The following is a 25321-nucleotide window of genomic DNA, read 5'->3' as shown; positions in this document are numbered from 1 at the left end:
TCAGTTCCTCAACTATAAAATGAGCTGGAGAAGAAATGGCAAACCATTCCAGTGTCTCTGCCAAGAACACCCTAAATGGAGTTAAAAAGAGCCCAATATAACCGAAATAACTGAAAAATAACAAAAAAGAGGGGACCAGTCTAGATGACTTTTAAGGTCCCTTTCCAGCTCCAATTCTAATATCCTGTGAGTTTTATAAAACTATGTCTTTAATTTTGCAGGAGGAGATCCTTTTAAATAATTTATTTACTATGGGTTTAAATAAGCTATGTATTAGACTATTTATTCGCTAACTGCCTCTTAAGTATTTCAGAATATTACAGTTAGGAAAAAATTCTTTTTAACTTGTCATTCATTCATTAACTTTAGAAAACTTGTTATGAATACATAATATACTAGGGGCTAAAGTATATAGTAAAAAAGGATATGATCTTGGCCCTCTTAATGTAATACATTTACTTAATTTATTAGGCTGCTGAATGAGATTTTTTTTTTCCTGTCCGTCTTCAGACAACCTTAGCAATGCTCTTCTTAGCCCTCTCGGAAGGGATTTTAGAGTTTCAAGAATCACGATCACAGCTTTTAAGGTGGAAATGAACTTAGAGTTCCAGCTCCCTCATCATGCAGATAAGGAAACTTAGTTCCAGATATTTGATTTAGCTGACCCCAAGGCAACAATAATGGAAGAGCCAAAGTCAGTCCTCTAATTCCAAATTCTATATTCTTTCCCCTATACCATGCTGTTTCAGTTATTAATAAATCAAATATTCAGAGTATATAACAACTCAAAGGTAAAATTAAAACAGGAGATGTTTAGATTCATTTCCTATCTGAGTGTTACAATTTAAGAAAATATTTTTTCTTGCATAAAGACTTAAAGGTAAAATGGAAAATATACCATACTCTTGGAAAAAAAAAATTCTACTGAGATCATTCCTAACTGATCTATAAGAAACAAATACAACTAATTCAGTTAATCTCACAAATAAAAAGGACAGTCCAAACAAAATGGATATAATAATACCAATGATTAATTTTATCTTAAAAATATATGTTGAAAAGGTCATAATTTTCCTAAACAACTGGTAGAGCTATATAGAGAAGCAACTCATTCTTAAACTAAAAAAAGGAGGATCTAACTTCCTCAAATTCAGTATTATTTCTTTTTTTTTTCTAATTTTTTTGTTTGTTTTTTGTCAAGGCAATTGGGGTTAAGTGACTTGCCCAAGGTCACACAGCTAGTACATGTGTCAAGTGTCTGAGGTCGGATTTGAACTCAGGTCCTCCTGACTCCAGGGCCGGTGCTCTACTTACTGTGCCACCTAACTGCCCCAAACTCAGTATTACTTCTAATAGTTTTATTTGATGGAAGGAAAGGAGAGAAGAAGAAAATGGGGAAAGAAAGGAAGGAAGAATGGAGAGAGGGAGGGAGACAAGTTGGCTTTTAAGTGTCTACTATGTGCCAAGAACTATGCTAAACATTTTACAATATTATCTCATTTCATGTTCACAACAAACCTGGAAGTTAGTTGCTATTATCTTCATTTTGCAGACAAGGAAATGGAAGCAGACAGGTTAAGTGACTTGCCCAGGGTGATACAACTAGTAAGTATCTGAGTCCATAAATGAACTCAGGTCTTCTTGACTCCAGACCAGAATTCTTACCACTGTGCCACTCAAAAGTATGCTAGTGTTACTAGAAACAGTAGAAAAAGCTTCAAATTTATAGTATTTTACAGTTGACAAAGCACCTTTGCATACATCATCTCACTGAATTAAAGAAGCACAACTGAAGGCAATGTGAAAATCAATCAATGGATGAGTATTTATTAAGCACCTACTATGTGTCAGGTACTAAAGATACAAGGACAAAGTATGAGACGACCTCCTCTTGAAAGGCTTACATTCTAACAGAGAGACAGCTTGTGTATATAGAAATAAGAGCTAAAACAGTCTCCGGTCTCCAGTTCATATTCTAGATAGACTGCCACCTTCTGGACGGCAGCAGCCATGTCACCTTCCACTGTAACCTACAATGCATAGCTGGTGTTTAATAAACTATTTTATCAATAAAACATTTCATTGTATTTTAATGTTTTACAGAAACAAAAGGTATACTTACAATCTAACAAGATTTGTGAGTCCTCTAAATATGTTTGCATTCAAACATCCTATTCTGTTGTTGGTCAAATCCCTAAGACAGAAATAAAAAAATGTATTCTTCTCACTGTGTGTTCAACATAAAATTTTTCAATTACGTTTCCTGGCTAATGCTCACCTTCCTACAGAAAAAAGCACAGATGCAGTACCTTTTCTTTTTAGTATGGTCAGTCAGTCAACAAGCATTCATTAAACACTTTCTGTGTACCAGGCATTTTGTCAAGTGCTGGGGATACATACAAAGACATAAATAAAGTTGCTCCCCACTCCCACCCCCGGCCCACCCAAGGATCTTATATTAAAACTGGGAGACAGCATATTTACATATAAATATAGATAGAGGATAGGGATATAGATTAGACCTGTGATTTCATTGGTATAGGGAATTCTCTGAAGAAGAAACTTCCTCTACCAATGCAGGTTAGGATCTTCCCTGAAGCTTATAGTCTTAGAGAAGCAAGCAACTATATGTTTCACCCAGGATCACACAGCCAGCTGGTGTCAAAAATAGGTCTTGAAATTAAGGTTCTCATGGCTGTGAGGCCTGCTCTCTATCCACCTCACCAAACTGCCTCTTCTCAGATATAAAGTATGCCCATGATAAGCACAAAATGAACAAAAGGTGAGAGGGAAGTCACTAGCAGCCAGAAGCCAAGGAAAGATTTCACATAGAAGGTGACTCAGGAGCAGTCTTAAAAGAAATCAGGGATCCAAAGAGGCAGAAGAGAAGAGAGAGAACATCATAGTCAGAGACAAGGAAACACAAGGCCAAGTGTCAATAGTCACCTGTATAAATAGGAGATGAAGGAATACCTGAAAGTAATAGTTTAAGGACAATGAAGCATATTTCTCAAAACTACCTCCTACAGCGGTAACTAGAGGTGGTACAGAGGTACACCGAGGTGTTGTTATTCTCTTTAATCCCATTTGGAAAACTCTGAGAGTTTAAGTAACTTGCTCAAAAATCACATAGCTAGTACGCATAAGACCTGGAATGTGAACCAACTAATCCGCCTCCCGAATAATACTTCGGCATAACTAGCTTCCTCGACCCTCACACTGTTCTCTCCAGCTTTCATTTGACTTCACACATGAAGTTGAAATGGGGAAATCTAAAAGTTTCCCCTCTAGATTAAATTCTTAATGACTTCCTGATTAAATTCTTAATCGTATCTCACACAATGAAAGATGACTCATGACATTATGCTAAATTAGCTTTTAACTGGAGAAGTGAGAGCGAGGACCTGGACAATCAGAGGTGATGGAAAAAAATGTGACTGGTATGGAAAAGAGGTTAGAGAAATTTAAGTTATTAAATGCTATTAGGACTTTTTGGCCCATTCATGAAACATTCTGAAGTTTATTACTTTCTACCTCTGTGTCATCAACTTAAAGAAACTGCAGTTTCAATCAAGTGGCAAAAAACTGAATTAATTTCTGATTGCATCTCCTACCTAAGTAATCTGAAGGTATTTCAGTTATTTACTTCTAATATTGTCTAAAAAGAATTACTTTAACAAGACTTTTCTGTTATTTTTTTTTAAATAACCACCTATATGACTTCTGTGATTTGTGATCAATGACTTCCTCAAAGACAACATGATTACCTACCACTGGGTAGATAAATCCCACTGAGTTGGCAAAAGCAGACTACACAAACCTACACAGCTAGTCAAAGGCTATATCTGAACCAAAGTCTTCCTGATTCCAAGTCTAGTATTCTATCCACTAAGCAACACTACCTCTATTTTACCTTCCTATAGTTCTGATCAAATTATTTCGTTATACAATATCTTACACTTTTGATGGAGTTACAAAATTTTTGCTATTCTAGCTATAAAAAGTTTTGATTAAATATTCCAATTTTTCATATGTTTTGAAATGCTGAGCTAAAAGCTCGGCAAAGAAAACTTTAATTTCTAATTTTGATTATGCCACTTTCAAAATATTTTAGGTCAAGTTATATAGAGAGAGATGCTAAAATTCCCAAATTCTGGAGTCTTCTAGCTGGTAAAGTACTAGATAGCAAATCCTTTGCTTTACTTTCACATAAAGTCTCAAATTTCTTCTTCAGCTGGCTTAACTGCTTATATATCAGGCAATTTTAGAGCTAGAAAAAGGCTTTAATTAATTGTTGGCTATAGAGCCAATTATATTTTAAATTACAATGATAGTGGGCCAATCCTCCTAAACAAAGGACCTAAACCATTTTTCCCCTCTTCCTCAGGCTAATTCAAAATTCTCCAAATTCTCTTAAGAAAATTGCAAAGTTAGCCTTCTTCATCTGGTAAAATACAAATTAAATAATTATAAGAAAACATGTCTACCATTAAGTTATTAAAACTATTCTGTATTACACTTATGAAAAGACATTAAAACAACAATGTTCAGGTCATCATGAACAAATAGCAACCAAAGCTGTTTTGGCTATTTTACCAAGCCTAAGCAATTGAGAAGAACTACAAAATAACTGAAAAGTTAATAATATATACTGAATACTAAAAGTGTGCAACTAATACTACAAATAAAAGAATGAATACAGATTTAACTAGGTAGTAATTCATTAGAAAAAGAAATAGAATTTTTTAGTTTATAGAAAATACTATAAAGTGAATACCCTCCTACCAACTGCACAAAAATCTTAACATGGTATTAGGCTGTATTAATGTTAATATGCATAAAGACAATACTAGTCACATAAATAGTCTCATGTTCAGTACTCAGTAAAATTCCATAATATTACATCTAGACCAGTGAACTTTGAGCAGGACAAATAAATAAATGTAAAATCTTTCATGGATGTTCATGTTACACAATCCAAATCCACAGATCACTGAAAGATTAGTAATACTCTTATTGGCTACTCTTGTTAACATTTATCAGAACATTCATAGGACTATTCCAAGTGGTAAAACAGTTACTTACATAAGTTCAAATTAATGTCATAAGATCAAATACTTACAATCTTTTTAAAGAGGAAAGCCCCCAGAAAGCCCCTGGATCTATAGTACTAATAAGATTGTTTCTCAGATCCCTGTTATAAAAAAAAAAAAGGTATTAACATATGAAAAGTATAGAAAAATGTACTTTCTAATCCATTAACAAATATGTTGAGATATTCTAAGTAAGTTTTATCTATACAAAAGCATACATGTTTTCTCTGAGTCATAAGAAAAACTAAACAATGAACACTGAACTTATAAAGAAACAGTTCTTCTCATCATGGCTTTTTTGACTTTTTTTTAATGTATTTTAAAAATAATGGACTCAGCTGTAAAAAAAAAAAAAACAAAACAAAAACCCAAGAGTTCCCCGATTCCAGGGTTCTCAAAATGACTCAAAGAATGAAATAATAATTTCACACATCACCTTATCATCAGAAAATGTAAACTCAAAATTTCTCTACTCCACTAACTGTGCCACCATCACAACTGAAGCCTTCATTTTATGCCTGGATTATTGCAAGAGCTTCCAAGATGTTCCCCCAAATGCTATTCTTTTCTTGTTCCAATCCATTCACCACAACTAAATTAAAGCATTCTTTTGGTCATGTCACTTCTCCTGCTCAAAAATCTTCAATGTCTCCATTCTGTCTATAAAAGTCCTTTATGGCACTCAACATTGAGCTATGATTAAAAAAGAGCATTAGACTTGTCAGAGTAGTTAAACCAATCTCTACTACTTACTACCTGCATTACCTCTCTTTATTCTCAGTTTTCTTATCTTAAAAATAAAAAGGGGTAGGGGAGGAATGACCTAGTTCTATACAGCTCTAACACCTAAAAATTTCTTTTAACTCCAGAGAAAACGGCGTATCTTCTATTCCCTGAACTTTCACTTTGCCTATGTTCTTTTTCCTACATTATTTCCTCTGCTTCAAATATCTCCCTCATTCTCCTCCATCTAGTCAAATCCTAACTAATCTTTAAGTTCCAATTCAAATCCCAGTCTCCTCTATGTTACCTCCTATGTCTAGTGTTTGTTATATGGCCAGGTGCTTTACTAAGTACTTCCTGCCTCTCTTTAAAGTTCTCATTTTTCTCCTCTTAAACTCAATGACAATTCTTATCTATAGCATTTATCTGGTAATTGTCTATTGCCTTATATCATTATCTTTTTATCATCTTTTCCCCAATAGAATGTATGAGACCCTTAAAGGTAAAGAGCCTCCTACCTTATGCTTGTTTTTGCACAGTACTTTACACATGACAAGAGGTCCACAAATTGTTCCATTAGTATTCTAACTGGTCATTGAAAGTGGTAAGAATACAAAATTAGATTAAACATACATAAACACCCTAACAAAAAACTGTTCACATTTCAAATGTATGATTACCCACAAAGTTCCAGCACTAATTTCCCCATGTTTAATACGAATTTTGTACTTCCTTATTTCTAACAATAAGGAACACTACGTATTTTTACATTAGAGAAACTATGACATTCCTTCTAAGTTTTATATGCATTAATACTGGAAGATAAGTAATTCTTGGTATCTCACAGATTTTAAAAAAAAAAACCTAATAGCTAACTCAAATTTTTCAAAATAAGGGCATGTTTGTTATAAGGTATTTGGACTAATTTGTTTACCTTAATTATATATGCAGTCAGATTTGTCCAATAACTTCCAAGCAGTATGACTTTTTCAGTGTTCATTAACAATTTTAACCAATTATGATAAAATTAACACAGTATAAATATAAGACTGGTGGTGACTTTAAAAGAATTAATGAATCTCTACAAATTCCTTTTTTTTTAATCCAAGAAACAAGCTTACTGTCTGATTAGTTTGGGCCCAGTGAGGGAAAGCATCTTATAGAGATTTCCCTTTCTAACATCTCATTTCTACGAACTTGTTAATTTTTGTATATTTAAAAATGATTTCATCAAAAATCTCCTCATTTCCTATAATTCTCCAGGGGTAGGTGCAACAAATATTACTAATCTGGTTTGGACTTATCTCATTTTTCCCTATAAAGGTAATGAAATCATCCTCCAGACTTAATTGGTTGAAGAAACTTAGGTTCAAATTCTTATCATAGTTTCCTGATCACCTAAGTCATAAAGTCCTAGGGCAGGAATAGTTAGCTTTCAGCAGGCTTGACAGACTTCCCAATGTGACCCAAGAGTCACCACACCTTTGCCGAAAAGAATTCACCATCATGGCAAATGTAAGATGAAGGGAGAGCTACATTCAACCGAACCAAAGCTGAATTTTTGTTCCATTTGTAAACTTTTACCAATAGACTACTCTGATGTGAAAACTATGTATAAACATAGACAAGATAAAAAGGAGAAAAATCACAAAGAGAAGGCTAATAGCATTAAGGAGGATCAGGAAATTCTTTTTATAGAAGATGGGATTTTAGCTAGGACTTTAAGGAGGTAAAGAATTCCAGGCATGAGAAACAGCCAATGAAAATAAAAATATGTTGTTCAGGGAATAGCAAGGATGTCTACATCACTGATCATAGATTATATGGATAGGAGTAATATATAAGAAGCCTGCAAAAGTACAAAGGGACCAGGTTATAAAAAGCAAAACAAAGGATTTTTATAATTGATCCTGGAGGCAAATAGGAGATCACTAGAGATGACTAAATACGAAGGTGACAAAGTGTAAACCTGCACTTTAAAAAGATCATTTTTATAGCTGAGTGGGCAATGAACACAAGTACATAGGGACTTAGGGAGACCGGCCAAAAGGCTCTATATAGTCTAGACATGAGGGTCAGCACCAGATTGGTGGCAGGTAGGCAGTTGTCAGAAGAGAGAGGGAAAGAGAAAGGCAAAGACAGAAAGAGAGGGACAGAAAGACAGACAGACAGAGTAAGACAGAGAGACACAGAGAGATCTACACAGAGCTAGATATAGAGATATCTATGACTTGGAGATCTTCAGATCTGTACATCTTCCCAGCTGCTTGTGCTATCTATATCCATATAGATATTTTTTTTCTCTATCTATAACCATATCAGCATATAGCTATAGCTATAGATAAAGATATAAATATATAACAGGGAATTGGAAAGATTCACAGATCTGAAGATCTCCAAGTCATTCTCCCTACTGTCTAGTATGTGGCCCAAAGTTTTCCTCTCTACCCCAATTTCTTTATTCAAACTTCAAGATTTTAAGGATATAACCTATGTCTTCTCAAACACACCAGGCTCCTCTGAAAGTGCACCCCCTAAATTGCCCCTTTCTTCATGGGCCAGTTGTGGATGGGACAACACATTCTCCTCCTCCCTGTCCTTGGAGTCCCTAGGAAATTCACTGTCCCTCTCTCTCTGGGCAGTACTTGCTCAAGAGGAGCCACTTCACCTTTACTAAGAAGCCCAGCCCTTATTAACTTGAAGTCCCTAAGATTCTGAAGTATCCTCCATCTCTGATTAAATGAGATAACATCTGTGAAGTGCTTAGAACAGTGCCTGGCACACAGTAAGTGCTTACTAAATACTTGTCCCTCTTCTCCCTCTCCTTTATGAGTAGCCAGCTGCCTTGTTCGCTCTCTCTCAGGGCTGCTGAGCTTCATTCTAGCATAAAATAACAAAGAGTAGATAGATAATTAAATGGTAGATTTTAATATATAGACTCAAGTGTTACAATCGTAGAGACAGAGACTACAGACTCATGGATTGCTCTGTAGAACATGAGCTAAGCTTAGAATCATAGACATGATTTGGATCATCTTAAGTAAGAGCAAAGTGCATGCCAGTTGAGAACATAAGAGCATAGCATGTTTGTAGAAAAGATCACTCCAACTAGAGTAAAGGATACATGGCTAGGAAAATCATGTTTGTTAGTAAGGGTGATAGGTAAGTAAGATAGAGCAGCTAGGTGGTACAGTAGATAAAGCACTGGAACTGGAGTCAGGGAAGACCAGAGTTCAAATCCAGTCTCAGACACTTACTAGCTATGTAACCCTGTGCAAGTCACTTAACCCTGTTTGCTTCAATTTCCTCATCTGTAAAATGAGCTGGAGAAGGAAATGGCAAACCACTCCAGTATCTCTGCCATGAAAACCCCAAATGGGATCACAAAGAGTAGGACACAACTGAAACAAATGCACAAGAAGAAGTAAGGGTGGAGTCAGAAGTCTTTTTAGAAAAATCCATATTGGGGACTGCAGTGTAGCAAAGCCAATAAAATGTCAAACTTGGGAGTCATAAAGGCCTAAACTGGAATAGTGCCTCTGATATTTCCTAGCTGTGTTACTGTGGGCAAATCACTTAACCTCCCTCAGGTTAGGTTTTCTTAATAAAAAAATAGAACATCTACATCATGGGATTTTGTGAAGCTCAGGACAACTCATATATGTGCATGCTGTTACCTATCACAGAACTGAAACTCTTTGAATGAGAGGAGGGACTATTTCGTTATGGATTTGAATCCCCAGCACCTAGCATACAGTAAGTATCTAAAAAGTTTGTGGATTAATTACAAAGAAAAATGTGGGTTCAAAAACAACCCAGACACAAGAGTTTAGATTCAATATGACAGGCAAGAGTCAATGAAGTTTCCTGGGTAAGAAATAACAATAATAGTACTTAAGGAAGATTAACATGGTAACAGATTACAGAATAAAATGAAGCCAAGAGTCCTGGATCAGGAAGACCAGCTGGGAGAAAATATTAACAACTAAATATTCTTGGAATTTTCATTTTTATAAACTACAATGAGGAATGAGCAGCTTAGGCCTAAATTCAATATTTTTTCTCAGATCAGCTATTAGAAACTAAATTAAAGAGATAATGGCTTATTAAAGACCATAATCTAGTTGTTCCCAGACAATTTAAGAATTTGGAACATTTATAAATCTCTCTGGAATCCTATAATTCCTTAAGCTCAGGATTTAACCACAAAGTACTGACAAGTTAGGTCAGGTCTGAAGGAGATGGTGGCATATTTTCATGGAGCTAGGCCTTGGCAGAGAATACTTTAACTATAATCTCTCAGAAATTCAAGTATTATGTCAGAAAAGACCAGAACTGAGTAGAAACTTTGAAATACAAACAGAAAAGTCAAAGAAAAACATTAAAAGGTAAATCAGAAGGAACAAACAGGAATGAAGTACTTATGTTCTAACAAGGGGAGCTGATATAAGGAAGAGGTTGGTGGAGTAGGTATTACATAAACCTCATTTATACCAGAATCAATTAAAGTAGGGCTGAACATACACAGAGTTTGACACAGGAAGAATTCAACTCAAAAAGGAAACAAGAGGAAATGAGGAAAGGGGGAAAAGGAAGAATAGAAAGGACGGTACATTCAGGAAGAGATGTCAGAAGCAAAACAGTCTTACCTTGGAAGAAGGAACATGAAGAAGGGATTACAAGGAAAGAAGGGATATGAAAATGTGGCTGGAGTCTTGAAGAGGGAGAGAGAACAGAGGTTAGGGGATAGAAGGGAGGGCATCCAGCATAGACCCCTGGTACTGAGAGCATTCCTGCTCTCTCACTAACCTCTTCTTTGTAAAGAGGTGGCAGGGATTATGGACTGGGGAAAAAATATGAGAACAGGATGGAGGAAAATACAAGTAACAATCATTACAATCAATATGAATGGGATAAACTCAGCCATAGAAGAGGACAGCAGAATGCATTAGAAAGGAGAATATGACAAAATACTGTTTAGAAGAAATACACTTAAAACATGAAGACTGACATCAATTATGCTTTACCTGAAGAGGCTATTGGCCATTTGACTAGGATTTGAAATCCTATTCAAATTAGGGCTACTAAAAATCATTTAAGACAGTTGTCTGAAAGGTACAGTAGTTGCCCAGAACATCAATAACCCACTGATAAACAAATGGATTTACTTTTTTAGGCAAGACATTTTTGGAATCCCTTTATCAACATGCTGTATTTGAATTGTTTCTTTCAAAGTGGTGGAAGGTTCCACTAGAAAACTGTAGAAAGGTTCTACAGATCTGGGGAATATATTGCCACGAAGTCGACTAGGATTAGAAACAGCCTTTGATTTGAGAACAGAAAATCTCTCTATTTTTCAGCAGAAAAGCTGTTATGCTATTACACATCTAAGTCCACTACTCATGAGTGAGCCATTCATCTCAATGATGTAAACCACTGAGTATAAATTGTTCTACAAGTTATTAGGATTTTTATCTCCATAAGAAATGGATATTCACTGTCTTCTTGTGGCTACTATACCATAGCATTCATCCCTCTCTCCTTGAAGGAGACGCCTGTTTAAAAAAAAGACTACAAGCGTAAAGCATTGTTTGAAAGGTTCTTTGTGAGCATCATTTCACTTAAGATTTTAAAGTATAATTTTATGTACAATGTCAGTTATACAGATTCTGTATGTTTTATAATCATCAGGGTCATGTTAACCAATGGAATGGTAAAAGAGAAGATCTTAAGATCAAAAAAAGTACTTTTGGTGATGGTTTATTAATACTACTGTTAATAAAAAATATGTCTTATGTTAAGGAGTTTTAATTATACAGTGCCTTTAAATCCTATTGCTTTATTTATTCGTGAAATTTATTTTGTGTAAAAATATTAAATATATGATTTATTATAAGTTTAAGTGTTGCGCCATTGCGCCAGTTCTTACTATAGATGTTTAAAGCTTCTGAAAAGAAACACGCTTTCGAAAACAGAATTGGCATTATTTATTTCTGTTTGCCAAGCTGGTGCTTTTGAAATATGAGGTCACACTAGTTTCATTTATTTTAAAAGTTGTATTTCTTTTGGAAAGAAGTAGAAGCTGAAAAGACAGAAATGTTAATACATTTTTGTAACTATTTACAAAGCTTAGGTGGTTAAAAATGATATTACAGGCAATTGCACAGCTTACTGTTTTTGTTAGTTTTTTCCTCAAAGATTTTATGGTAAACTACAATCAAATGAATTATTCTTCAATGTCTTAAAAACTGCCAACACAATTTCTAGTAAGTCTGGTTTCAATTTTTTATTTTGAATTTATTTTGAATGTTATTTATTTACTAGAAAATTAAAATATTATTTTAAAATAATTTTATCAGTAATTAATTTAAAATTCTAATAAGTTTTAGAATGTTATTAGGTATGATTTTTATTACAGCTTCCTTTCAACATGTTCTCTTTAGCAACACAGAGCCAAAATTAAAAATGAATAGCTATGTACTACCAAAATATAATTGAAATAAAAGAAAAAATAAAACCTCATATACTAATATTTGCTTTATCTTCATTTTCTAGAAAGGTTTCTCTTACATTATAGAGAGATCATTCTGTCATAGGCCCAGTTCTCTTCTCCCTATATACGCTCTCTTTTTACTCTCATCAGCAACTATGGCCCTATTCTCTATGCAGATGACTCCCAGATCTATACATATCCAATCCCACTCTCTCCTCTGAGCTTCAGTCCCATATCATCAATTATTGCACATTTCATACTAGATGCACATTTCATACTAGATGCATCTTAAACTTAACATGTCCAAAACTGAACTTATTTTTCCCCCAATCTCTCTCCTCTTCCAAACTTCCCTATCCCTGTCAAAGGATCAACCATCTTTCTATCTCCTAAGTCCTCTATAACCTGTCTTTATCCTGATTTCTTCCCTTTCCCTCAGATCATATGTCCAAACAGTTACCAAATCTTGCTATTTGTTTCCTTCAGCACACCTCTCAAAGCCTATCTCTTCCCTCTGCTAATACATCTATGGGCTGAGTTTAGGCTCTTGTTACCTCTCACCTAGATTATCAGAGCAGCCACAAAACAAAATTAAGACATAAAAAGAAATGACAACTAACAAATGTTAACTAATGATATTAGTTGTATACTTACAAAACTGATAATATGAAATGAGGATTTCCTGAAAAATATAACTGTCCTAAAACAGAACATCATATAAATCTTAAATAACTCAATTTCAGGAAAAGAAATAGAACTATCTGAAGAGAAGCTTTTTACCAAAGAAAAAACTCTTACTGTGATGGATTTACAGGAGAATTCTATCAAACTTCTCAAGAAAAATTAATAGCAATATTATACAAGCTATTCTCAAAAATTAAGAAAACACTCTACTAAAATCCTTTCATGAAAAAAAATATAATCCTAATACTTAAGCCAGGGAAGAATAAAGCACAGAAGAATGATATAAACCAACATCACAAAGACAATAAAATTCAAAAAATGTTAATAAAATCCTGTCAAATAGACTATAGCAATATAGCCAGAATATTATTCATTAAAGTCAAGCTGGAATTATACCTGGGATACAAGGATGGTTCAACGGTAGGAAATGTTAACATAATTAATCATAGTATTTGATATGATTCTGAAAATTCTAGCAATGAGACAAGAGAAGGAAATTAAAGGCATAAAGATAGGCAAAGAAGAAATAAAATTATTGGGTTTGATAAGGAAAGACCCTGTATAAGACGCAGTCTCCTAACTAGTCTCAAGTGCCTCAAGTCTTTCCCCACTTTATCATCCACTAAGCTGCCAAAGCATTTTACCTAAAAGTTTCAACTCAGTCACTTCTCAATAACCTTCAGGATCAAATATAAAATTCTCTGGCATCTTATGATAGGATTCCTTCCCATCTTTCAAGTCCTCTTAAATTTTACTCTCCAGTTATGTACTTTATGATTAAGGAACACCTCCTTACTGCTCTCACACAAGAGTCAATCTCTCAAACTCCACGTATTTTCACAACCTGTCCACTATACCTGGAATGCTCTCCTGCTTACCTATTGCCTACTTCCCTAGCTCCTTTAAAGACTCAGCTAACATTCCACCTTCCCCAGTTACCTTCTCCTCTACCATTCCCCCCACTCCCAGTCCCTCCCACCTCTTCCCTTCTACACTGTATGTACAACTCTTAGATGCATGTTGTGATTTCCAGGTTGTCTCCCTCATCAGAAGGTGATCTCCTTAAGGGAATTTTTGCCTTTTATTTTTATGCTGAAGTGCTGAGCAAAGTGCTTAACACATAGTAAGTACTTAGTAAATGCTTGTTGACTGACCATTCAGTGCTCATAGCTGGGCTATCATAACATAATAAAAATTTCAAACGACAAAATTAATCAAAGGTTTTAACACTATACCAAACCACCAAAAAAATCTATGTGTGTGTGTGTATGTATGTATGTGCATGTATGTATATATACATATACATATATGTGCATTTGGAGGGAAAATATGAGGGAAATAATGAAAAAAAGCAGGACTGAAAGGGGGAATCTATATTGTTAAGCAACCTTTGGTGGCTGGAGGACTGGTAACGCCTTCAACAGAACTAGAGATGTTGGGAGGAGTTGAAGGTTTGTTTGGTTGATTGGTTGGCTGGTTTTTGGAGGACTGGTATTTTTAGTCCTTCAGGTCCTTCAATGGGTATACCATATCTTAAGGTTACATAGGTAGTAAACAGCAGAGCTGAGATACAAGACTCTTTCTATAAAGAGCAACTCTTGACATTCTTAAGTAAATACTCTGTGAGATCACATGGCTAGAAAGAAGCATGTTCTTGCCCTCCAAAAAGGACAGTAGATATGGTGGCACAGTTGGTGATTCTCTCCTGAGATGTGAAGGAAACTGCACCAAGGCTTGGTGTAGCACGTTTGACACGGCACACCTAGAGATATACTGTGTTCTAGGAACATCTAGTTAAGATGCATTGCCAAGACTGACACAATTAATCAAATTCACTGATTACTAAAACTTGGAATTAAATATTACATTTAGAGCTGGAAGGGATTTTAAGAATCATCTAGTCCAACCTCTCGCATCATTTTACATATAAGGAAACTCAGTCCCAGAGTCCTGCAGGTAATTAACAGTACAGCAAGAATTTGAAGAGGTAACATGGTACAATAAAAAGAACAATTTCTTTGGGGTGAAACAATCTGGATTAAAATACCAGATCAGTCACAAATCATCTGTGAGATCTTGGTCAAGTCTTAGTCTTTCTGTGTGCCAATTTCCTCATCCATAAAATGAAGAGGCTAGACTATAAAGGCCTCTATAGTTCTTCCCAGTTCTAAATCTATGATCCTAGAGTGATTTCCCCATCTCCAAATCCATGAGTCTTTCCACTATATCAGTTTCTTCCTTTTGCTGAACCATGTAAGGAGAAGTGACAAAGTCAATGTCACATCCTGAAACTGATCTCTAGTAACTTTGTCATCATTAGGAGGAAATTGAGGCAACAAGGTGATGTTTGCATTTCTTCTTTCATGAATCACCCAATCAATAAGCATTTAGCAAGTATTTACTATGTGCCAAACACTATGCTAAGGACTATGGATAAAAAGGAAGGAAAAGACTATTTCTACATTTACCTTACATTTTAATGGAGGAGACAATATGTAAATAGATACATATGAGGCACTTATAGAGTAAAAGGGAGGTATTCAAAGATGGGAAGGCTCTAGCAGCTGTAAGAGGGATGGGAGGGAACTAGAGAACCTTTCCAACAGAAAGTGGTATATAAGCTGAGTCATGAAGAGAGCCAGGGAAATGAAGAGGCAGACATGAGAAGGGAGCAGTCAGTGCAAAAGCACAGGGACAGGGAATGGAAAATTATGTGCAGGAAACCAGAAGTAAGCCAGTATGGCTCGATCATAGCCTCAAGGGTAAAGCAGAAGAAGAGAAGAAAGGTTGGAAGGGGGCAGGTTGAGAAAAGCTTTAAATGTCAAACAAAGGCGTTTATCCTGCAGGTAAGAGAGAGCCACTGGAGTTTATTTAGGCAGGTGACAGCAAAACATACTCTTTGGGAAAATCACTTTGTCAACTTGTGAAGGATGAATTGGATGTGAGACAGACAATGCAGGGAGGCAAATTTAAAATGTATTGCAGTAGTCCAAGTGAAAAGTGATTAGAGCTTGAACTTGGGTAGTGGCTATGTGAGCAGAAAGAAGAAAATAGATACAGGAGATGCTTAAGGGTGCCAACAACAGGAATGCTAACTAAATGGATATACGGAGTCAGTAAGAAGAAGGACTCCAAGATGACACAAAGGTTTTGAACTTTGATGACTGGTAGGATGGTGGTATCTTTCCTTAGAGAGGTAGAAGACCATGGGTAAACAATGTTGCCTAAGACTTCACATATAGTTGCAAGATTGATTGGTTATAATTAACCCTTTTTCTTTGTTACAAAGGAATGTTCATACAAGTGGTGATAGAGCTACAGAAGCTTCATCAAGAAACAAGTGATATAAAAACTAGAGAGGAACCCTTTTTATTTTTTAAAAAAGCATTCTCATGTTGAAAAAGATATGGCTAAGATGTCAAAACTAATTCAAAAGTTTGCTTCCTTTGGCAGTATACATCTCTACTGTTTTTGTTGTTGGTGGAGATGTGAAAAACTCCTGGTAATACAAACCAGATAAAAATGTAGTTGGGGAAATACTTAACAAAATAAGCACAAATAAAATAGAACACAAATAATGTCAATATGTGGTTTTCTAAATCAATATTTAGAAATTTGGAAAATTTAACAATGGTCACTGGATTGGAAAAGATTAGTTTATGTTCCAACCCTAAAGAAGGACAATGCCAAAGAACGTTCAAATTAATGAATAATTGTGCTCATTTCACACACCAGCAGACTTATGCTTAAGATTCTGCAAGCTAGGCTTCAGCAATATGTGAGCCAAGCATTACTAGAAGTGCAGGATGGTTTTTTGAAGAAGCAAAAGAACTAGAGACCAAATTGCCAACATTTGCTGGATTATGGAGAAAGCAAGAGAGTTACAGAAACATCTACTTCTGCTTCAGTGACTACATTAAAGCCTTTGACTTGTGTGGATCACAATAAAATGTGGCAAGTCCTCAAAGAGGGATTTTCAGATCATCTTGTTTGTCTCCTGAGGAAATTGTATGTATGCCAAGAAGCAACAATTAGAACTGAACATGGAATAAATGGCTGATTTAAGATTGGAAAAGGAGTATGACAAAGCTGTATGCTGTCACCTTATTTATTTAACTTATATGCAGAGTACATCATGCGAAATGCCAGACTGGACAAATTAAAAAACAGAATTAAGGTTTACAGATGAAATATCAACAATCTCAGATATGCAAATGATACCATTCCAATGGCAGAAAGTGAAGAAGAATTAAGCCTCTTGATGAGGGTCAAAGAGAAGAGTATAAAAAGCTGGCTTGAAGCTTATCATCAAAAAAACTAAGATCATAGCATCTGGTCCCATTACTTCCTGTGCTATGGTCCACAGGGTGACAACGAGTCAATATGCAGCTGTAGGGATCCTTATTATTTCTATTTGATACAACTCTTCTGAGGTATGCTAATTTATGTTCTACTCTTATGCTCTATTATGCTCTACTCTTAAAAAGGGTCTATGGTTTGGGATAATATTGGACTTTCAATTTAAATGTAATTACATGTTTCAAAATAAATGTGTTCAGCCATGATGCACACAGAAAATGAACAAATAAATATCTTTAGCAATTAAGATCAGAATGCAAACTTGTGTTTAAATATGTAAACTATTAAAATAATAAGCTATTTAAAGCAATACTTACAGTCTTTCCAGAAGACTTAACCCAGAAAATGAACCATTCTTCAATTCTGATATTTTATTGTTGCTCAGAATCCTAAAAATAAGAGGAAAAATCAAATACTAATATGAACACACACACACACACACACAGCGCCTTCTGTTTCAAGACAATTTGAATCTTGTCACTTAAGACCATGAGCTTCTATTCGAGAAAAATAGAATATATAGATATAATACTTATAAAGAAAGTGTAAGATAACAACAGGAACTACAAAATAGTTTGGAAGGGATGCTGAGTAAAACAGTAATCAAATGGTACTGAGAAATTGTTATATAGCATGGGTAAGAAATTATCTTAAAAAGCAATAACACCTGTCAGTTCAATCATTCATGTAAGATCATCTTCTCTTAAAGAAGACTCTTTAAGTTTCCCTCTTTTTCTGTAACACACTCTCCAGCATCCAACTCAACTTATACAAAATTGCCCTGTAAAATCAAAACCCAACCACAGAAATGAACAATTTTGTATTCTTGAAGGAATTACTAAAAAAACATTTATAAAGTGTTTACTATGTGCCAAGCAAATAGAAAAAGCCAGATAATTCCTGCTTTCAGGAACTGAGAGTCTAATTAGGGGAGACGGTATGTAGGATATCTAGTCTTTATACAGATTTGCAAAGTGCTTTACATATTACCTTTTAAGGTAGAGGCTATTTTATCTTTTTTTTTTTTAACATATGAGCAACCTGAGGTTGAAAGATTTTAAGACTTTCCCAAGGGCACATGGCTAGTAAGCATCCAAGGAAGGATTTGAATTCTGGTCTTCTTCACTCCAAATATGGTACTCTATCCACTATACCACTTGGATTGTGATAGGTCAGCTGCAGGATGAACAGTAAGGTCCAAAAGTTCCAACCAAGGAGCAAGGTACATAAGAAGGCTCAAAGGCCTTTAAGGTACATTAACAGATCAGATGACAGTGCCTTAGGGTCTGCAGAATATAGCAGCAAGGGCAAATGCCAAGAACCCAGGGATCTTAGGACACAGTGGCAAAAAAGATTATGAAGCCTGGTGGTTTTCCATTTCACCAGACAGAATCCTAGCTGGTAACTCCCAGTTGGGTGAGTTCACCCAAATGATGTGGACAGCCATGTTCCTATTCCCAAATGGCTGCCCCACTGGATCTGTCACCTGCATAAGGGTGAAGAACAAAGAGAAGAGAAAGGAAGAGTACCCCATTCACTGCTTCCTGAAGGACCTAATCTGCATATAATCTAGAATCTTTGAATAAGGATTTTAAAAAGATATTTTTAAAAAGGAATACAATCTACCAAATACAATCTAGCATCATTTTATGAAGCAATGTTCATTTCCTTTCTTAAAATGAATTTTAACACCACTAAGTTTAGGAAGAGATGAAGTATGATGGATATACAAGGCTGGAAAGGCCTGGAATCACTAGTGTCTCTCAGTGATCCAGACAAATATAAAAATAAAGTAGAACTGCAGCTCTAAGAAGAGCTTTCCAGAGTTGGGATTCCTTATACCAATGAAATCACAAGACCAAATACCTCTCCCTCCCCACTAAAAAAAGGAGCCAACCATGATTTAAATTGTCCAAACTGTTATACAGCTCAGAAATCAACAACAATAATATTCAATTACTAGGATTTCTGATAAATGAAAACGTACAAGTCAAAATTGTTAAGAAGTAATGGCTGAATGGAAAAATATACGAGTTTATGACCGAACAAGAGATAGAGAGGATCACAGGAAGTAAAATGGGCAATTTTGATTACATGAAATTAAAAAGGTTTTCCACAAATGAAACCAATGCAGCCAAAATTAGAAAGTAGGAAACTGGGGCAAAAATGCTGAAAGCAAGTTTCTCTGATAAAGGCCTTATTTCTCAAAGTTATAAGCAACTCGGCCAAGGTTACAAAAATAAGAGACATTCCCCAATTGATAAATGGTCAAGGTATATGAACAGGCTACTTTCAGAAGAAACAAAAGCTATTAAGTCACACGAAAAAAAATGCTTTAAATCACTACTGATTCAAAAAATGTGAATTCAAACAACTCTAAGGTACCACCTTATACCTATCAGACTGGCTAACATGACAGAAAAGGAAAATGACAAATGCTAGAGGGGATGTGGAAAAATAGGTATACTAATACACCATTGGTAAAGCTTTGAACTGGTCTAATCCTTCTGAAGAATAATTTGGACCTATACCCAAAGGGCTATAAAATTGTGACCCAGTAATACCATTACTAGGTCTGTATTCTAAAAAAAACAAAGGGAAAAGGACCTATGTGTACAAAAACATTTCCAGTGGCTCTATGTATTGTGGCAAAGAACTAGAAATCAAGGGAATGTCTATCAACTGGTTAATGGCTGAACAAGCTGTGATATAAGACTGACGGAATACTACTGTTATGAGAAATAATGAGGATTATGGCTTCAGAAAAACCCGGGAGAACTTATGCAAAGTGAAGTAAGCAGAACCAGGAAAATATTGTACACAGTAACAGCAATATGGTAAAAATTTTCAACTGTGAAAGACTTAACTACTCTGATCAATATAATGATCCAAGACAATTCCAAAGGACCCATGATGAAAAATACTATCTACCTGCAGAGAGAAAATTGATGAACTCTGAATGCAGATTAAAGTTTACTTTTTTCACCTTCTTTATACCTCTTGCTACTTACTGTTGTTGCTGCTTTTTTTTGCAACATGGCTAATATGGAAATATGTTATGCATGACTTCATTTGTATAACTGATAACACATCTCTTGCCTTCTCAATGGGTAGGAGAAAGTGCGGGAAGGAGGGAAAGAATTTGGAAGCCAAAAATTTTTTTTAAAAGAGTGCTAAAAAGAAATTAATTTTTTAAAAATACCTTAAGGGGATCTCAGAGATCATCCAATCCAAGCACCTCATTCTGCAGATGAAGAAAGACACAGAAACTAACTTGCCCAAGGTAATTTGAATCTAGGTTCCCAACTCCAAACCCAATCCTTATTCTGGGGTTTTGCTTTGTTTATAATAATAGATATCAAAAGATAATTATCTATGTTTTAGTAAATAAAATGGACAACCTTTAAACACATATATACATTCCTATATACATATATGTATATATAAAATACAACCACATCCAAAGTACAAAAAAGTAGCTACAAATAAACAATTAAAAAGTTCAGTTCTATTAGTATTGGCTATGGCATGAAAGGCCAAACGAAGAAATATTTTCTAAAAAGCTGTTTATAATGTAGCTATTTCTCTGGAGGATGGTAAATGACTTATATTTACCCTGACTTAGTATTACTTCAGCAAAAAGAATGTCAGTTGCTCAGCCATAAAGGTTTAGTATAATAAATGATAGATTTTATTGAAGATAGTAAAAAGTAAGATATTTCATCATACTTAAAAATGTTATAAATGTAACCTTAAAAATACAGTTTACAACCTCATGTTAATATATTCAGTCTGTACTTTACTTGATAGTTTTAAGGATATTGTGCAAGAAAACAGGATTGGCATAAATAAATCTATCTGAAAGACAGATTTTATACCCTGTTCTGAAACTAGAAGCCCATGAAACTAGAAAATGCATAATATTATGTATTATTATAAACCTAAAAACTATTTGTAAACAATATTTTTGCTGACATTTGAAAATTTCAAACTTTCTGGAAGGCAACTAAATGAGAAAATATAAAACTTGCACTAAGTTACAAAATTCATGCCTACCCACTTCTGTTCTTCACTAATGATGTTAACACTATATGATCTATGGACAACGCTTGGTAGCACTATTCTGGCTCAATGTTTTTGAATTTAAAACACTTTGAGGAGGAGTTTGGTACCTCCCTGCTGAACTTAACACAGTACTGAATGAGTTCAGTTTTTGAATGGCTGAATCATTTTATTCTAAAGTCATGAAAAAAAGAAATGACATTAAAAATAATGTAAAAGAACTCAAAAGTATTAAACAAATCAAATAGAAGTCAATGTACTTAAAATCTCCACATAGAGGTGGGCATTACATTGCTTCCTTTTTCATGAAGAATAAAGTTTCAAGAAGTGGTTATTCCAACATCATCCCATGGATAAAATCAAATAAAGGCCAATTTATGGAACAGGTGTCAATCTGGTACCACAGGAAGATTTTATCAATGCTTCTAAAACATAACTAAGTTTTCCTAATATAGTGGTCTATTAACCACATGGTGACAAGTCAAAGTGAATCTAACAATACATGAGAAAAAGTGTTTTATACTCTGGAATTCATGTCTTGAGACAAGGAAATTGAGCCTATTAAATATACAAAGCATGCCATTACACTGAGGAAAAAAAATACAGAAGACATTATACTGCAGTATTTCATTTTAAATCCTACACATAAGAATCTTTTCTAATACATTTTGCCTAGGAAATAATATTTAGTTAAGTCAAGTAGGTAATGGAAGAGCAACACAGAACATGTGGTGTGACTACCTGTTCTCCATATAATTATTCTATCAAAGGATAGATCTTCACAATTTTCAGTTTACAAAGTATAATTCAGATACAAGATTTTGTTATTATTTATTTTATTCCCATTCAATAACATGAAAACTGAAATACAGAGAATAAGTTATCCGTCTAAAATCATGGAATGAGGCAGTAACAGTAGATGATTAATTTACATTACCCTAATTTTATGACTCCTAATCTTCAGTTCTGTACACCACAGTTGTCAAATTCACTGCTAATAAAAACTCCTTAGTGTGCCAAACTAGATTAAAAAGTATTTAGGAAATGTTCAATAAAATAAGTAAAAATACAATGTAATATAGATAATAATTTGTGGTTTTCTAAGTCAGTATGCAGCTTTCAGGGATACCTTTCAATGTTTGATATCACTGTTGTACACAAATCTCAAAATATGTATTCTCAATTAAATAGCTCTGTCTTTGTAGAAATTTTATAAAATCTCAGCCTTAGATCCATATCATGTTGTCAGGAACCTCAGGAGTGAAGAAAATAATGGATTAGGCACTGGGACCACTGATTATTGGTATATACTAAATATCCCAACTCAGAAATCCAACAATTAATATCTGCTTTAAGAAATCATTTGATTCCTTTGTTGCCCAAATCAACCCAATATTTTTTAAGGAAGTATATACTTTTTATCTCTCCAAATACCAGTAAAGAGCAAGAAAAGAAGTTTTCCATCTGCTGTCCACAAAGAAAAGAACATGTCAGTGGCAATGTACATTCTCTCTCTACAGGTTTAAAACAATGTACCCTTCCCTACAATTAACCTGTAGCCTAGTTATGTACTACGTTCCTTTTCTCAAAACAGCACTGTCAGATTTGGTCAGCACCCAGAGCATTACTGCCATTAAACTCTTCTCCTGGTTGACTTAGTAAGGAGAATGTTAGAAGTCACCATGTTCATATAACCCACAATTTTTTTCCCCTCTAAATGGTTCCCTGTGCTCAAGGGAACTTTAAGATGTGATCTCATGCTGAGTAGTCAGCCAGCTGCTGGTCTGGTTTCTACTATGGGAAGATACATTAAAGCTATACATTAAATATTAATGATTTACATCCTTTGACAATTTCTGATTTGCTCAAGTTCCAGCTGTGGTGGATATAAATTGATTCAATTTTAGATTTATTAGTGCTATATTGTTTTCTAGTAAATGCATGAAAATGGCAAATGGAAACCTCGATGATTCAGATATTATTAGGAAGGCTCAAAGCTTTCCCTAATTTGCCATTTTGGTAAGAGGTAGTGGTTTTCTAAAATTCAATTACTAGTATTTAAGAAGAAATCTATAATTATGTTACCTCTGTATTACTGAGCTTTCCCACAAACACAAGGTTTTTTAATCCGATTCTATCTCATCAAGTGAGAAAGATTTTCTTTCTTACCCAGTCCTAGGAGAAATAAGAGGTATTATTTGCAGAGTTTCATACTGCTTTGTGCTAGTCAGGGCAAATCTGAAATAGTAAAAAACAATATAGTGTGATATAATGGACAAGAGCAAGGGATCTAAAATCAGGGGACATAAATTCAAATTCTAACTGTCCCATTTACTATGTGAACTTAGTATCTAATTTATATTTTCCTCAGAAAATGGCAATACAACAAATAATATGAGAAAGTTTTGGAAATGTTCAAGGAACAATAACAAGAACTAAGAATGCTGAGTTAGAGGAAAGAAAACTGAGAAGAGACAAGATAACTTCAAATATTTGAAAGCTTGGCATGGAAGAAAGACTATAAACTTGCTTGCTGCTATTCCAGGAGGTGGAACTCAGACCAATAGGAACTCAGGAAGGTATATTTTGAATCAGAGAGCTGTGACATGAAACAGTGAGTCAGAAGAAGGGTACTGGTTTTCTGGTAGAAAGCAGATAACCACTTGTCAGGTTTAACATAAAAGATTCATTCATTGGGTTGTGACTGGATTAGATGAGTTCTAAAGTAAAAATTCTGAGTCTTTGACTTTCCTTACCTTGAAAGGGATATAATGTAGAATTTGATTAAAAATCTGTTCTCATAAAAGAGATTCACACATAAATGTGTGAATACACATATATACATATACACGTACATATATGTATATAGAGATCCACATATAGAATATTTCATTCATTATATATTTTTATATTTATATATAGTTTACATTTATATTGTATGTATGTATGAGGGGAGAAGAAAGAGAAAAAACAGTAATATGTGGGGTTTCAAAAATGCACTAAGACTTTTGGGACACCTGGCATAAACTCATATGTAAATGTATACATATACCAAAGTTCAAACAGCTTAAAATGACACTAAGACTTTTAGAACATCCTAAACATACACACACACAGACACACACACACACACACACACACAGAGACACACACACACACACAGAGTCTACCCCTCAAAATCACAAAGTTTGTAAGGTAAAAGAAGCTTGAGTGGGCTAAGCATTTATAACCAAAGCCCAAAAAGCATAATGTCAAAAGAGTGCCTTGATTTAAGAAGCCTTATATTGCCTTATATTTAAATAGTCATGTAACTTTAGGGAAGTCACTTTAACCCATGGTATAAAATTCTACAGAAGAGTTGGCTTAAGAAAGATAGAAAGCATTAGAGAATGAAATATTTATGATACAAAACAAACCAACCTAGATTTTTTTAAGGCATATATATGTTTGCAAATAGTGGAAAATAATGGAAGGTGGATATGAAAGAGTAGAAAAGACATGTAAAGATGGTGTCAGGAACATAAAATTCAGAATGACTTGAGCCTGGCAATGAATTCAAAGGACAAAAAAGAAGAACTTTTTAAAGCTATATTATGGGCGGGGAGGGGGAAGATTTAAGAGGTAAGACCATTGCTTGGAATAAACAGGTTCATAACAAAGGAGGAAGGCAAAACTATTCAACACTTTGTTTTGTTTTGTTTTATGCTAAGGTTCAATATGACCTTTGGACTAGAAAGGACAAATAAAAGATAATTCAGGGATTTGAAACTAAGATGTTGTAATTTCTAAATCAGGTAATATCGGTTATAACAAACAAAAACAAAACCTCTTTAGGAGGTTCAATAATTTTTTAAAGAATCAAGGGGCCCTAAGACCAAAAAGTTTAAGAATTACTTCCTCAGAAAAC

At 34.6% G+C, this 25321-nt stretch overlaps 1 protein-coding gene across 1 annotated transcript in view; it reads right to left on the bottom strand.

Annotated features, from left to right (window-relative positions):
- ADGRA3 (adhesion G protein-coupled receptor A3) overlaps nucleotides 1-25321 on the bottom strand; it is a 143697-nt gene that overhangs the window by 91380 nt on the left and 26996 nt on the right. The window contains exons 2-4 of the mRNA XM_036763375.1: nucleotides 17670-17741; nucleotides 5123-5194; nucleotides 2123-2194 (exon numbers count right to left, since the gene is read on the bottom strand). Coding sequence (XP_036619270.1) covers nucleotides 2123-2194; nucleotides 5123-5194; nucleotides 17670-17741 — 216 coding nt within the window. The remainder of the gene's footprint in view (nucleotides 1-2122; nucleotides 2195-5122; nucleotides 5195-17669; nucleotides 17742-25321) is intronic.

The sequence above is a fragment of the Trichosurus vulpecula genome, chromosome 6, assembly GCF_011100635.1.
Source record: "Trichosurus vulpecula isolate mTriVul1 chromosome 6, mTriVul1.pri, whole genome shotgun sequence".
In the NCBI taxonomy this organism is placed as follows: Eukaryota; Metazoa; Chordata; class Mammalia; order Diprotodontia; family Phalangeridae; genus Trichosurus; species Trichosurus vulpecula.
This window is presented reverse-complemented; position numbering and strand designations above follow the sequence as displayed.